The 15,783-nt window shown below is 37.1% G+C and overlaps 1 protein-coding gene across 1 annotated transcript; it reads left to right on the top strand.

Annotated features, from left to right (window-relative positions):
- The first annotated feature begins 1,892 nt into the window (after nucleotides 1-1,892).
- LOC147287319 (hexokinase-1-like) lies at nucleotides 1,893-6,340 on the top strand. The gene is made up of 9 exons (XM_086239244.1): nucleotides 1,893-2,328; nucleotides 3,023-3,173; nucleotides 3,295-3,477; nucleotides 4,208-4,282; nucleotides 4,457-4,612; nucleotides 4,824-4,922; nucleotides 5,022-5,152; nucleotides 5,369-5,450; nucleotides 5,658-6,340. The coding sequence occupies exons 1-9, from the start codon at nucleotides 2,060-2,062 to the stop codon at nucleotides 6,003-6,005; spliced, it is 1,494 nt and encodes a 497-aa protein (XP_086095370.1). The 5' UTR covers nucleotides 1,893-2,059; the 3' UTR covers nucleotides 6,006-6,340.
- Nucleotides 6,341-15,783: the final 9,443 nt, after the last annotated feature.

Below are 15,783 nucleotides of genomic sequence, written 5' to 3'. Positions count from 1 at the left end.
TAGTTTTACACAGGTGTTTTATATAATTTAAGTAGTTACTATCGCATAGTGACAATGAGTGTCACTATTTAACTGTGGCAATTGCCGAGCGCTCGACTCATTTAAGTGAACCGGCCTGTCACTGTATTTTTGTAAGTGGACCGGCCGATCATGAGCTTTTTCGTTTTAGACTTAAAAAAAATCCCATAAATATAATTATAGGAGTGAAAAGTGAAAAATGTGCAATTTGAAGAAAAAATACTTCCTAATATCAGATGATAAAGAATCTTAATCATAAATACAATTAATAATATAATTAAATTAAAAGACAATTCGTGTACATTAAGCATGTTTGTCAACATAAATTAGACCGCCGAGTGCTCAACAATTGCATCTGCATTTATTGCTAAATTAGTTTTTTTATTTTCTTCTTAAATTTTAATATTTGTGGAATTTATTTAGCTTTTTTATATTGTGTTTTAGGGAATTTATTTGTTCAAGATTTAAAATTAGAATTTTTTTTGTTAATAATAAATAATATAGATGCAATGTTATAAGAGTTAATTATACTTACATCCCCTGAAGTTTATCGTCTTTTCACATATACCCCATGAGGTTTCAATAATTACACATACACCCCCTGAGGTTTCAAAACTGTTGCAAATAACCCCCTATAGTGAGATAAAAAATGATGAGAAATTATGCAAAAATGCATGCTAAGGGGTAAATGGCCTAATAAGATTACTCAAGGTGTAAGGTAGAATCTCAATACAAATATTTTTTGTTTTGTTTATTTATTTATTTTTTCTCTTGTAGGGGGTTATATGCAATAGTTTTGAAACTTCAGAGAGTATGTGTAATTATTGAAACTCTAGGGGATGTATGTGAAAAGACGATAAACCTTATGTGGTGTAAGTGTAATTAACTCAATGTTATAACTTGTAACTGTAAATGTAGTTACCGATAAATTTTGTCCTGAAACTTAATAATGCAATTGGTTGTTCTACTAGATAAATAAATTAATAATTTTGACCTAAAAATTAAAGTAAAAAAAATATTACAATCTCTCATCAAACAGAAAAAACGTCTCATTTTTTGGCCAAAAATATATGGAGAAAGACAGAAAATGCGGATAAGTTCATGGTTAATTTTATTTGCACCCTTTTAATTCATCAACTCATCCAATTCCAATTTATACTCATTACAAAATAAAATAAAAAACTAAATTTTAATTAGAACTTTATATGTAAATTTGCTTAATTCATTTTTTATATTAATAAAATTCACAAAGAAATTATTTAAGAAAATAAGTAGTTTTGGAAGAACATTTTTGCTTAAAGTATCTCTCTTATTCTTACAACCAAATTATCAACATAAGGAATTGATATTTCCAATGTCAAATTGAGCAAATTAAATTTAACATCCAAAATCCTAAACGGACCTTTAGAGGGTGTCCTCGACTCAAATTTTAATAAAATCTAAGTTGAAGACACTTAAAATTCATTAAGCTTTTAAAACAATAATGCTAATGATACCAAACTTATATACATGTCAGTGTTTTTCTTATTATAAAATTAATAATTATTTAGGTGAAATTAATAAAGTACTGACACATCATTTGAGATTTAAAATTGAAATATCCAAATTTTGGATCTCTATCACTGTTCCTTTTAAAATTCAATAAAATCCAAGTTGGGACACTCCTTAAACTCTTAAATTTTTTTGTTCTTAAAAAAAAAGAAAGAACTTTTGCTTGTTTGTTTTGACTTTTGAGTAATTTTGTTCTAAACGGGTATTATTGTAATTGTAATTAAAATTCTTGTTATAACTTATAATGTGAGAGTAGATAGCTCCCACTATTTATTTTCTTTGGGTAATTGTAATTATCTCTGAATTTCCAATTGTATTTCAGCATTTGTGGCTTACTCATCAAACTTCCTCCAATTCCCATTTTTCCCATTCAAACAAACAAACTACAAACAGAGAATTTCTTTTCCTTCTCATCATTCCATTTTGCGCAATCTCCACGAACAGCTCCAATCCAATCCCAATCAAACGAACGAATCCAAATCCACTGACAATGGGAAAGAAGGCGGTGGTGATCGTTTGCGCGGCAGCCGTGTGCACTGCGGCGGCGGTGATGGTGGTGCGTCACCGCATGAAGAGCTCGGGGCGGTGGGCCAGGGTCACCGCCATTATCAAGGAGCTCGAGGAGAAGTGTGGGACCCCCATTGCGAAGCTGAGGCAGGTGGCCGATGCCATGTCCGTGGAAATGCACGCTGGCCTCGCCTCCGAAGGTGGCAGCAAGCTCAAGATGATCATTAGCTACGTCGACAATCTCCCTACTGGGTCGGTTTACCCATTCAACTCTTTTGCTTTCCCAATATATATATGTCTCCGATCGGCTTGTTCTTGTTCTGGGTCTTTGTTATTTTGATATGTTTCGAGTATAATTGATGTGGGTGTTTTTGTTTTTTCTTATATGGATGTGGGTTTCCATCTTTGGATCGAAAAGTCCATTTCTTGGATCCAATTGTTTTGTGCATGTGTTTATGTGTGTATTTTGTTCCATATTTTCGGGAAAGCTTTAACCTTTTTCCTTGTTTGTCTTGTCTAATTGTGTCAGATTTAAATTTGTCCTTCTTTTGGTTGAATTCTCATATAATTGTCAAAAGGGTTGATACAATTTTATTCAAATTGTACGAATTTATCATTTTTGCATGTCGATCTCTTCTTGATTAATCTTGTTATAGAATTTTGATCAGCGAAATCTACCTTCTGCATGTTTCGTAGTCCTTTTAACAATCCTTGTGTTATGTAAAAGGTTTCTAGTGGAATGTTTAAGCAAGCCCTATTTTCTTTGCTTATTTAAAATAAATGACTATATGTCTTTTTATTATACTTTTCTGCTGTCAGGTGTTGGAAATTTTACACTAAATCTATAATTTTGTACCTTCTTTCTCCTTTTATTGTTGTTAAGCAATTTGTGTTGAAAGAGGCTTAAACTGAATATCTCCTCTTTCATATCTTTTTCTATTTTCAGGAATGAGCAAGGGTTGTTTTATGCTTTGGACCTTGGAGGAACAAACTTCCGTGTGTTGCGGGTGCAATTGGGGGGAAAGAGTCGTGGACTTGTTAGTCAAGAATTCGCGGAGGTGTCAATTCCAGAAGATCTGATGGTCGGGACTTCAGATGTAAGTTGTTTGTCACTAACAATGCCATTCTTTTTTTTGGGTAGACACTAAAAATACCATTCTAATTCAAGGTGTTTTATGGCAAACATCTCTCAAGTCTAAAGAATGATTGTGATTTCAGGCACTCTTTGACTACATTGCAGCAGAACTTGCTAAGTTTGTTGCAACCGAAGGTCAAGATTATCAACTCCCTCCTGGCAGGCAGAGAGAACTAGGTTTTACCTTCTCATTCCCTGTGCTGCAATCATCAATTAATTCTGGGACCCTTATTAAGTGGACGAAAGGCTTCTCTATAGATGATACGGTTCAGTCCTCATTTCTTTAGCTCATTTAATATTCTGTAATATTTGTTTTATCCTAATATTCTCCTTTACTATTCTCTTATGTAGAAGAAAGAGCGAATCAACACTTATTAAAAGTACATATAATTGTTCCAGGGAGTTTGCAATGCATTCATCCATTTCTGTTGTAATCAGTTGTCATAGATGGACTGAATTTGAAAATATGCCTAGATGTCGTGAGGGCTCATGCCTCTAGTGTTGGAGCACTTACCCTCACACCCATGGCAAGAGTTCAACTTTTGCCCTCTGCAAGTCTATGGTTCCTTTGTACCAAAAGAAAAGTTATGTCTGGATGCCTGACACTCCTAGTTATGCAATTAGATCCCTTTTCTAGAATCTGTTTGAGTGAACATATTTGTTTCATTTGTTGTGTTATTGCCCTATTTCTTTGCCCATGTTGAATGAGCTGCCATTTCACTTAGCAGTGCTAAAACTCTTAAGATAAGAGTAGACGTGTGGTATTGCAGGCATAAGCATAACTAATATTTCCTTCTTTCCTTTTTCGGTGAGGGTGGCGTATAGTTTTTTTTTTTTTTTCTTTTGTGGGCGGGGGATTGGGGGAGGGGTTGTGTTAAAATCACGAAACCTGTTTCTTCACCCTTATTTCAACCTTATTGTGCTTAATTCTAAAATCATAAACCTGTTTCTTTACCCTCATTTCAACCTTATTGACTTTAACTTCTTGATAAATAGGTTGGCCAAGATGTTGTGGCTGAATTGAGTAAAGCCATCGAAAGACAAGGCCTTGATATGCGTGTGTCTGCTTTGGTAAGTTGGAATTGATGAGTTTTTTTAAAACAACTTCGAAAAAAAAGAAGAGAAGAGCATGTTGATTCTTTAAATGAATAATTTATGGCTGTGTGTTGGTATGACATTGAGAATGCTTGTTTTATATTAATTGTATTTTAAAATTAGGTTCTAATGGTCATTTTCTTACACAAGGTTAATGACACGGTTGGGACATTAGCTGGAGGTAGGTACAACAATGAGGATGTTGTTGCTGCTGTGATTTTAGGTACGGGGACAAATTGTGCATATGTGGAACGTGCACAGGCAATTCCAAAATGGCATGGTCTTCTACCTAAATCTGGAGAGATGGTTAGCAGTTCCTTCATGGCCATTGACTTATCTCAGTCTCATATTACTATCTTTTCTATGTATTTCTCCTTTCAAAAAAATAAAAAAAAAACTTTTCTGTGTATTTCTTTTCCTTAAATTTTTATCTACCATTAGGGTAATATGATTATGGGAGCAATATGCATTTGGAATTTGTAAAGTGAATATTGAAGCCGCTGTCTATGGATTGTAGGTTATAAACATGGAGTGGGGCAACTTTAGGTCAGCACACCTTCCATTAACAGAATTTGATCACTCATTGGATGCTGAAAGTTTAAACCCTGGTGAACAGGTGATTGTACTTATATACTTCTTAAATATTATTTTGCTTTGATTTTCTAACAAACTTGATGATACATATATTTTAAGATCTTTCAATTTATTCTTTCAGATTTTTGAGAAGATAATTTCTGGAATGTATTTGGGAGAAATTGTTCGCAGAGTTCTTTGTAGGATCGCTGAAGAAGCTTTCGTTTTTGGTGACACTGTTCCACCAAAATTAAAACTCCCATTCATCTTGAGGTTATCCCTTGGTCCTATCACCTATGTAATGTTTGTTGTATATGTTTCTGTTTGACGAGTTGACACCAGGTTCCTTATTCGCCACTTTGCATATAGTTTCTCTTCTTTTCACTGCAGGTTTAACTTTATTTACATTGTTTAGATTCTTCACAGGGATGATAGTCATTGTTATTTTATTTTCACGAATTATTTAAATTGTGGGATGTGAACGCACAGGACACCTGACATGTCCGCAATGCATCACGACACAACCGCTGATCTGAAAGTGGTACGGGACATATTGAAGAATGTATTGGAGGTATATTTAATTTTCTATCTTGTCTGGAGTTTCAGTTGTTAATCACTTCACCATGACCTCTCATGCACTGTCAGTGTGTCATAAGTGTATAATCTTTAATAAAATTAATTTTATATTCACATGAATGACTTGTAAATGTTGTGGCCAAACTGCTCTAATAAGTTTGTGTAGATTTAAAGTTTTTGAAGTGTTTTTATTGTATTTCAGATATCGAATACTTCTTTTAAAGTAAGAAAAGTTATTGTTGAGCTCTGCAATATTATTGCCACACGTGGGGCTCGACTTGCTGCTGCTGGGATCTTGGGTGTTCTGAAAAAGCTGGGAAGAGACACATCTAGGGATGAGGAAAAACAAAAGTCAGTGATAGCTTTGGATGGTGGATTGTTCGAGCATTATACTGAATATAGTAAGTGCATGGAGAATACCCTAAGAGAATTGCTCGGAGAGGAAGTGGCCGGAAGTATTGTTATTGAGCACTCTAATGATGGTTCCGGCATCGGAGCTGCCCTTCTTGCGGCCTCTCACTCACAATACCTTGGAGTCGATGAATCCTGAGTTTTTCTCAGGCTACTGGAGCTTTTTGCTGAAGAAAGTTCTACATTTTTGGCATTTTTTTTGTTCCTCCTGTTCCAACTAAAATCACTCCCATTTTGTTTTTCATCTGATTCCGGTGCCTCTTCTGCTCTGCTCGTTTTCACCTGAGGAATGTTTTTTTTGGGTGAATTTTAGTTTGTGGCTTTGCAGAACGTGTAAGAGAGGTGGATTGATTGTATAAAAGCAGGACCTGTAAGCGGCCATGCTATACTGCTTCGGCCTGCAAATTACCATTTCTTTTTTCCCCTATATTCCTGATTTTTATGTTCAAAATAATAAAAGTATGGAAATGCTTCTTTTTATTTTATTTAGAACACAAATTTATTAAATTTTTTGCGAAACGCCAATTTTGTTCATAATACATCAGAGTTGTTGGAAGGGCAGTATAATTTGTTTTATGCACTCAATTCAAATAAATAAAAGACATTAGAGTAGTTCAATTAGTTACACCAATTAATTAGACTAATTTGTCAATTCCTTGGGCTGAGGGAGTGATATTATCAATGCTGTAGAATAATGAAATGTTGTACAGGTGTTAATACAAATCTTGCAATTCATAATGAACAGATCACCAATTTAATTGATTTCTGTCATTGGTTTCCAAGATCTAGTTTCCAAGAAGCTCCTCTGTTTCTGAATCAAAGGGCCGGATTGGTAGCCAAATTAGATGGTACTAATTACTAGTTGCTAGTAATTTCCGCCACAATTATGTGCTCATCATCATCATCTTAATTAAAGTTATTTCCACACACACAGACACATATATGACTCAAGCTTTGCTCTCATAATAATCCGATCATAGAGAATGAGAACAGGGGCAGCCATGGAAGCAAACATGATGGTGTTCATGGTTATGGTACTTGTGGTACCAATAGCAGCAGCAATTCAAGCAGTGCAAGCTCAAAATATCAACTTACCTTCTCCAAGTCCACCTACCCCTCCAATTAGTCCAATCCCAACTCCCCAATTAGTCCAATCCCACCTTCCTTATAATCCAATCCCTTCCACTCCACTACTACCTCTGTTTAACCACCTTGGTATCCTTATTCCTCCTGGTACTCCACTACCTCCATTAGGCGACGACGCTGACAAGGACCCTAGTACCCTTATTCCTCCTCCTCCTGCCGGTACTGATGATGTACCACCACCAACACCAGGTGCATCCCCTGCTACTAATCAGCAAGGCATTTGTGTTAGTTCATGTGCTTTTAAATGCCGTGACAAACAAGGCAGCCGCAGCAGCACCAGGAGTAAAATTATCAATAGGGGCATTGGGCGAGGGCGTCCCTCCCCCCGCAGGGGGAAGGTTCTTCCTCGTCCAGGCCCCGTAGTACGTCCCTTTCCCATTCCCCGACGACGACTGCCCCATCCCGGTTTTACCCTTTGCTTCGTTTTTTGCATGGCCAAATGCAACATGCAAACGCCGCAAAAGTACCTTTATCAATGTACTGCCGGGTGTGCTTACAATTCCATCACTACTGCCCAATTAACTGATATTCATTCAGGTAATTTAATTTGATTAGGTCTACTATGCATCTCTCTAAACATGTTTGAAAACATCTACGTGTGTACATATATATATGTATTTTTTTCCTAGATCATTAAGTTTTTTTGTTAAATTTGATGAATGCTGCAGGTACTGATAGAGTGGACAAGTATGTTGGTTCCTGCTACAACAAGTGCCAGAAGAATTCCCAAGCATTTGAGACTATAATGGATTGATAAATCACATATGACCCGAAATAATTCTTCACATGTCAATATCAAAAAGGGACATAAAATTAATATCAAGGCTGCTACTAGGGGCTTCTTAGAAACAGTCTCACTAGCTTCTTCTCTAGTGAGACATGAATTTTCCCCTGTTTATGTGGATTATAATATATAGTATGAATAATGAATGACTGGTTCTCCTTTTATTTTTAAATTCATGGAAAGTGTTTTAGCAGTAGCCTTCAAGTTAATTAGAAGGCTTATTTGCGTCAATGCCCCCTAAAAGTAACTTCGATTTTCAATTTGCCCCCTGAAACTTTATTTCTCCCACTTTGCCCCCCGAACTTTACAAAATACTATATTCCGTCATGTCCGTCTATGGAGCCGTCAAAGCAGCTGACGTGGCGCTTATGTGGAAGGGCAATTAGGTCTTTTACCTGATGCAAAGCTGAATCAAACTGACAAAATGCCAAATCAGCTCCACATCAGCATTAAGTGGGACCCCTTTGAATATCTCTCTCTCTCTCTCTCTCTTCCTCTTCCCTTTGAAACTTCCTTTGAATCTCCCAGCCTTCAAACCCAGATAGCAGCTCCTCTTTCCGACCAGCAGCCCACCCCACCCAGACACCGACCAACCTCCCTTCCCTCTTTCTGTCTCTCTTTCTCTCTTTTCCCTTCTCTCCTCTTTCTCTCTCTTCCTCTCTTCCTCTCTCTTCCTTGAATTTTATATTTCAGGCATTTGGGGTTCTAAGAAAACCTAAATCTTCAAGAAAAAAAAACCAACCAACGAAACCATTAACATGAAATGAACCAAGAACACAGATACAACCGAGATAACAAAAAGACCATTAGAACATGAAATGAACCAAGAACACAGATATAACCCAGATAACAAAAAGACCATTAGAATTTAGAACTTCCCACTATGCAAGAAAAAGGTGGTGTTTAAAAAAGGAACATTACCAAGATAATCAACAGGAATTCTGCCATTGCAGAACCTCCCAGTGGGGCGGTGCGTGTCGAAGTCTCGACCGTAAGGGAGGCGGTAGGCACGAGCCAAGGTCCCGAGGAAATTGTTGGTACGACAGTCGATGGAGTCGCCGATGACGAAGAACGCAGGGACTAGAGGAGCCTGTGGGGTTGTTGAAGATGATGTTGGGTTCAAAAAGATTGAAGAAAAAGTGTTGTCCTGCCTCAAGACCCATCCCAACAGCAAACCCACCACCCCAGTCCCGCCGCGGACTACCCATTAACCCAAATCACCAACCCGACCCGGTTCGCACATCCCCATCATATTCGTCTTCTTCGCAGTCCACGTTTAGGATCTGATTCTCCCCGGGCAGTCTCTCTCCGGTCATGGACTTCACACCCACATGGGTTTGATCCAGGACCTAATTGCCGACGAGGGAGTGATCGGGGAGGAGACCCAGAGCCTGAGACAAAGCCGACTTGAGAAACAAGAGCTCCTCCTCGATCATACACATGTCGACGACAAAGATGAAGACCAGAGACAAGGTGGGTTTTTCGAAAGCCGAGTCGTACTTGATTATGGTGTATTGGGGGAAGAGCTCGGCGGGGAGATTGTCGTCGGAGATGGAGGCGTAGTGGAGGGAAGTGGTTGCGGGTGAAGCAGAATCGAAACGAGAGGAGGTTTGGGTGGGAGAGGGTGTGACAGGGTCGGGGGGAGGGGTGGGGGAGGAGAAGGGGGTGACCTGGGTGGGGGCTGGGTAGAGGGTTTTTTTTTTCTTTTAATTTTATTTTTTTTTAAGTTTTGCTTATGCAGCAGAAGAGACCTAATTGCCCCTCCACATGGGTTTGATTCAGCTTTGCATCAGGTAAAAGACCTAATTGCCCCTCCACGTAAGCGCCACGTCAGCTGCTTTGACAGATTCATAGACAGACATAACGAAATATAGTATTTTGTAAAGTTCGGGGGGCAAAGTGGGAGGAATGAAGTTTTAGAGGGCAAATTGAAAATCGAAGTTACTTTCAGGGGGCATTGGCGCGAATAAGCCTAATTAGAATATAGAAATGAAAGAAATTTCATATAACATTCACAATTGCAAACTTTTAGTTTCACCCTGCACCTTTTTAAGCATAACTTATTGCCATGTAGGAGAACAAAAGGATTGAAAATGTATCAAAGAAAAAAAAAGAGAGCAAAGGACATTAAAATGGACAAAATCAAATCACCAATGCAAGGGCCAAGAAGCCAGAAAACCTTCATTAAATAATAGCAACAATTTTTCAATCCATTAATGATATTTTTCGGAGTACATATATCTCGATCACTAACTAATACATATTTTGTCGATCTTATTCAAAAAGAAGAGTAACTAATACATATTTTGTCGAATGGTTTGGTGTTGTACGTAGACATATGCATTGCCACCATTTATAGGATTGGAAAGAATCCCAATTCTATTGTCATGCATGAGAGTCATGAGCATTATTTAAACGGCCCTATTGAATAATTGAGGAATCCCTCATTTATAAGCGGTCTCTTGTGGGTCTACCCCATATCGTATTTTGACGATTTGATGTATATATCTTTTAGGTCTACTCAAATATCATCTCAGTAAGAAATTAGACAAATAAAAAATTATTAAGATATCTGATTTTGATCAAATAAATAAACAAACATAATGTTTCGACAAATACTTGAAATGATGATCATTTAATTAACGGTTAAATGGTTTCCGATTTAACTAATGTTTTACAATATTAATTACTGAATAGAATTTAAAAAATAGACAGCTTCGATCCTCGAGTTACAATTAATGTGGAGTGGCCCACAAAACATCCTTTATTACCCTTTAAATGAGGGATCCCTCAAAAATAGAGGCCTAATATAATATATATATATAATTGTAGCTAATATATTATCTAAAAATAAAAACGCCATATATATATATGTTAATTTCTATATATGTTGAAAAACTCAATCATAGAATTTAAGAGATCGAGCAAATTAGTATCGATCAGTACGTGAATTAGTGCAGGGAATTGGCATATATATATGGCTGAGATGGATTGCCATATTATTCATCCTTGCATACATATATTAGAGCTAGTAGATCGATCAATTAATTGGACATACCAATCAGTGAATTAGATTAGATTTATTTACGATGAATTCCTTCGATCAGTTGAGGGACTGAGCTAGAATCATGGATGATTATATGTACGTGCTCATCAATTATCGAACTGTCACTCTGTCAGTAATAGCTATAGCATATAGCTAGCTAGTTACATTCCACAGCTACTTAATCAAAGGGATTTAAAAGATGAATGATATATATGTTGTAGGGCATTTGATTAACACTAATTTTGCAATGGTTAGTGCAATTCGTACGTGATGAGCATGCGGAGATCCTTAATTAATTTGAAGCTCCTCCTCTGTTAATTCTGGATCAAAGGGCCGGATTCCCAGCCTTATATAATTAATGTGCATTATACTAATTAATTACTCAATTAATTATTCCATTGGGTAATTACAGGTCCCAGGTCATGAAATTATCAAAACAAAACCATTAACAGGCTTAACATGCAGCTGTATATGACCCTTAATTTGATCATTTCCGTACGTACATCAAGCTAGGCTTTTATATATCATGAGCTCATGCATGCATGTAATTGATTCTAATTGTAGGCATTTACGTAATTAAACTCGTCCAATTATTTCCTAAATGAATGGAATTTTCCCCCCGGCCAAGAAAAAAAAAAAAAACTCCTCCAATTATGAACTAATAATGTGGTGAATTAGCGTTGTTTCCATACATACATTTACATGACTGAGAATTTGGTGTCAAATGAAGATGGACACAGCAATTGTAAGGCTATAAATACTAGCTGGGTTTGGGTTGAGCAATTCCAACATATGAGATTTGAAAGTTGTGATCATAATTAATCAAAGAAAGAGATCGAGATATATAGAGAGAGAGTGAGAAGAGGGCAGGGCAGGCATGAAAGCAAAGATGAGGGTGATGAAGATGCTGGCACTTGTGCTATTAGCTACAGCTGCAGGTAGTCTAGTAGTGCAAGCTCAACCGAGATTAATTAGTCCAATCCCAGCTGCCACTCCTCCTCCCAGTACTAGTATTTCAACTAGTACCCCTCCTCCTATCCCATCCAATCTTCCTACTAATCCAATATTCCCACCTCCCATTGACACTAACCTTCCTATTATTCCAAGTATTCCTACTGCTCCTCCTGTGGACCCTAGTACCCTAATTCCTCCTCCTCCTGTGGACCCTAGTACCCTAACTCCTCCTCCTGTGGACCCTAGTACCCTAATTCCTCCTCCTGCTCCCGGCACATCTGATATTGTACCACCACCAAATCCAGAAACTCCACCATCACCATCAGCTGGTAGCATTGCTGGCAAGCAAGCTCTTTGTGCTGCTTCCTGTGGTTTTCAATGCCACGGCGTAGGCGGTGGAAAGAATAAAACCACCAATGGCTTCTTTGGCCGTTTGCCCCTTCCCCGAATACCGCGAATTCCCTTTTTTCCCCGTCCCAAGCCTAAGCCCACCCCCTCGCTTCCCAAGCCCACCCCCACCCTTCCTCATCCCACCCCCACCCTTCCTATTCCTGGGGCTCCCGTACTTCCCTTTCCGGTCCCTCCGGGCTTTCGCGTTCCCAAGATACCCCCCGGCGTCACTACTGCTGCTTGCTACGGTGTTTGTATGACCAGTTGCAACATGCAAATGCTCCAAAGCTTAGATCATTGTACTGCCCGATGTGCTTACAATTCCATTACTCACCATTCAGGTATGTACATGCATATAATTTCACAATTTAATTAATTACGCCCACCCTCTCTAATCTCCACTTATAAATTAATTGTGTTAATACGATAATAATATATGAACAAGTTTTTTTAATTTATTGTAAGCTAGCTAGGTACGTACCTGCTTCCTCAATCATATATCAAGTTAATTTATTTTTGTGTTATATATGTATGTGTAGTTAATATCGAAGATGCTGATGAAGTAAACGAGCATGTTGGTTCCTGCTACAACAAGTGCCAGAAGAATTCTCAAGCGTTCGAGACTACTGGATTGGACATTGACAAAGATTATTAGCTACAATCAAATTAAGAATAATAGCAGTGGCGTGATTAATGGATCATGCATGTAATAATCATTTTGGTCACGTACGTAGATTGTTACCACCAATAATTCTGTACGTGCTCCATATGAGCCTCTCATGATATATTCATATATATAACATATTTAAATATATTCGTATAAATATAGATAATCATTTTGGTCACGTAGAATGTTACCACCAATAATTCTGTCACATGTGCTGCTTCTAATTCTATGGTCGATCGTTGCGCAGTCTTTTGTTTCTTTCATTTGTCCTTCACGTACAGTTCACAAATGACTTGAATTAATCCATCTTATGTCAGTATAGGTCTATATATATTAAAATAAATAGGTATATATGTGGCCAAAAAAACAAAAATTAGGTATATATATATATTTATGCTTGGGGAATTTTGAGCATGCATGCCTTAATTACATTCAGTGTCATCTTTTTGTTCACTTATATAATTACTACCTAAAATTTTCCTTAAAAAAAAAAAATAATAAATAAATAAATACTACCTAAAGCTAGTTTTGATTAGTATCTTTTTTTTAAAAATTTTATTTTTAACTGAATTCAATGATGACCAAAAAAAAAACTGATCGGCCACACAAATTTTTTTTCTTTACAAACACAACTATGATTGCACAGTTCTTGTACCGATTCTGATTCAAGATTTAGACTTTACTGTTTAATCTTAGGTTTTAGGTTCAACCTCAAGTTTAAATAGAAAGTCTTAACTTTTATAAACATTAACTTTTATGAATTCTAATTTGACTCCTTGACAATCATGCCACTGCGAGTCTGCGATAGGGGACAACATATATAGTGAACCAAAGAAACTACGAATTCTGATTCGTAGACCAACAAATTAATTTGGTGCGAGAAAAAAAAATCCGCTTCATACATGATTTTTGGCGCTCAACTAATTTGCTTACCAAAGCTTAAAAAAAAAAAAAAAAAAAAAAAGTGTTTTTTATGGTTATATTAAAATATAAAAATCCATTTAGTATTTAATTTGAATTTTCACACATGATCAAATCTATGTAAATATATTTTTGACATAACAACTACATTCTGATGAAGTGACGGATCCACAGAGGGACAAGGGTGGTCAATTGACCACCCGCCCGCTGGAACACCATGCCCAAACCATGCCCAAGCAACTGGGTTTGTCCCCCGCCTTCAGCCTTCGACCACCACCTCACAGTCAAGATGTTCGATGAAATGCCTAGCCCAATGCCCAGAAGCATTTCTTGCTGTCTTGCTTGACTTGCAGACTTGCAGTCATAGAAGAGAGAGAGAGAGATTTGTTAATTATTATATATGTATTGAAAAATAAAAGGAATAGATCTTTATAGGAGAGGTCAAGGAGAGTGTTTTTCATATAGACAAAAAAAAAAAGTATTTTTCATTTGGGCGTGTGGAGAGTGTTTTGTCTTTTCCTCTTGTTCCACGATCTCACATCGGAAACAAATGAGATTCATCTCCCTCATTCTTTTTATAAAAAGAACCCCTTCCTTCCATTTCAACACAACTTCTTGAGTTTTGTTTAAATTTGTGGGCCAGGCTTACTTGAGTTGCCATGCGAGTTGAACTTTTTCTAAATTCGCGAGCTTTCTACGAGGCCTTCCACTATGGTAAACCTATTTTTTGTGACCCAAAACTCATTTTGGGTCACAAATAGTGCTGTGACCCAATTCTCACATTTATGGTGCTGTGACCCATTTTGGGTCACAGTGTTTTATACATATTTAAAATATGCCTAATATTGATTAAATGATGTTTAATTGATAATTTAAAATTTAAAGTATAATAAAAATTATTCTATTGGTCTTATTTTAATGAGATCTTTAAAATAAGATCAATATTGAATATATTTAAAATAAGAAAATTTCATAAATTAGATAACATAAGCCTTACAACATTGGGACTTCAACAACCACAAACAAGAAAAACAACACGATGATTTAAAGGAAAAACAAGAACAACACGATCACTAAAAGAAAAAACAAGAACAATACGATCACTAAAAGAAAAAACAACAACAACAACAATTGCATTTGACATGACAGAAAATGAAGCGAACTTCTTATTCGGAGTCCGATGATGAAGAATTGACACCCCCGTAATTATACCAATCTGAGATCTTCTGTTCGGTTTCACACTCATCACATGGTTGAATCGGAGGGTTCTTCCCGCAGGTGCATGGCACGGGTGGTTTGGGCTCTGGCAGGTGGTTCAACCATTGGTGGCGAAGATTTGGGTGGTTGGCTAGATCCTTGAGCTCCAATCTCTTGCAAAATGCACACAAAGGGACCAAAATATCATCCGAACACTTGCAGCACCTCCAGTCTGGTTCTTTTGCACGCTCCATTATTAAACAATAATGGCACAATGGTGCAGCACAGTTAGGGAGGCACTTACAGAAGCTTTGATCGCACTGTTGTTTGGAGCTCTCACCGGTGCCTTGCTTGGAGATCTCACCAACGCTTTGCTTGGAGCTCTTACCGACACTTTGCTTGGAAGAGGAAGCCATTTCTAAATGATAGTTATGTGAATGTGTTGGCCTTATAGTTAAACCTTGGTATTTATAGGGAAAAAATGTGCATAACTTGCCCATTGGATTCCCTGATGGATTCACAAATACTCGAATCTCACATGTGAAGCAACAGTGTTATGCATGTGATGGAGTGTGGAGTCAGTGTATAGTCTTGTCATTGGTTCAGTGAATTATTTTGCTATATGTGATGGTTGTGTCATGTCATGTCAGCTAAGAGAAATCAATGCCTTTATTTCATTTCACAAACTGCAACTGACAAACATAAACACACTTAAACGGCAAATACAAAGAAAAATAACAAACTTCAGGATCAACTGCGAAGATTAACCTAACAAATCATAATGAGAACAATATTGACAAACCATGATCCAG

This window comes from Dryas octopetala, chromosome 4 (genome assembly GCF_963921425.1).
Source record: "Dryas octopetala chromosome 4, drDryOcto1.1, whole genome shotgun sequence".
Lineage (NCBI taxonomy): Eukaryota > Viridiplantae > Streptophyta > Magnoliopsida > Rosales > Rosaceae > Dryas > Dryas octopetala.
The sequence above is the reverse complement of the archived record's forward strand: the minus strand, read 5'-3'. Positions and strand labels throughout refer to the sequence as shown.

What these genes read in the sequence shown, in the direction of transcription:
- LOC147287319 (XM_086239244.1), top strand. Translation starts at nt 2,060, where the DNA reads ATGGGAAAGAAGGCGGTGGTGATCGTTTGCGCGGCAGCCGTGTGCACT. An exon ending in GTCGACAATCTCCCTACTGG is followed by an intron (nt 2,329 to 3,022) that starts GTCGGTTTACCC and finishes TTCTATTTTCAG; the next exon opens with GAATGAGCAAGGGTTGTTTT. An exon ending in TGATGGTCGGGACTTCAGAT is followed by an intron (nt 3,174 to 3,294) that starts GTAAGTTGTTTG and finishes TTGTGATTTCAG; the next exon opens with GCACTCTTTGACTACATTGC.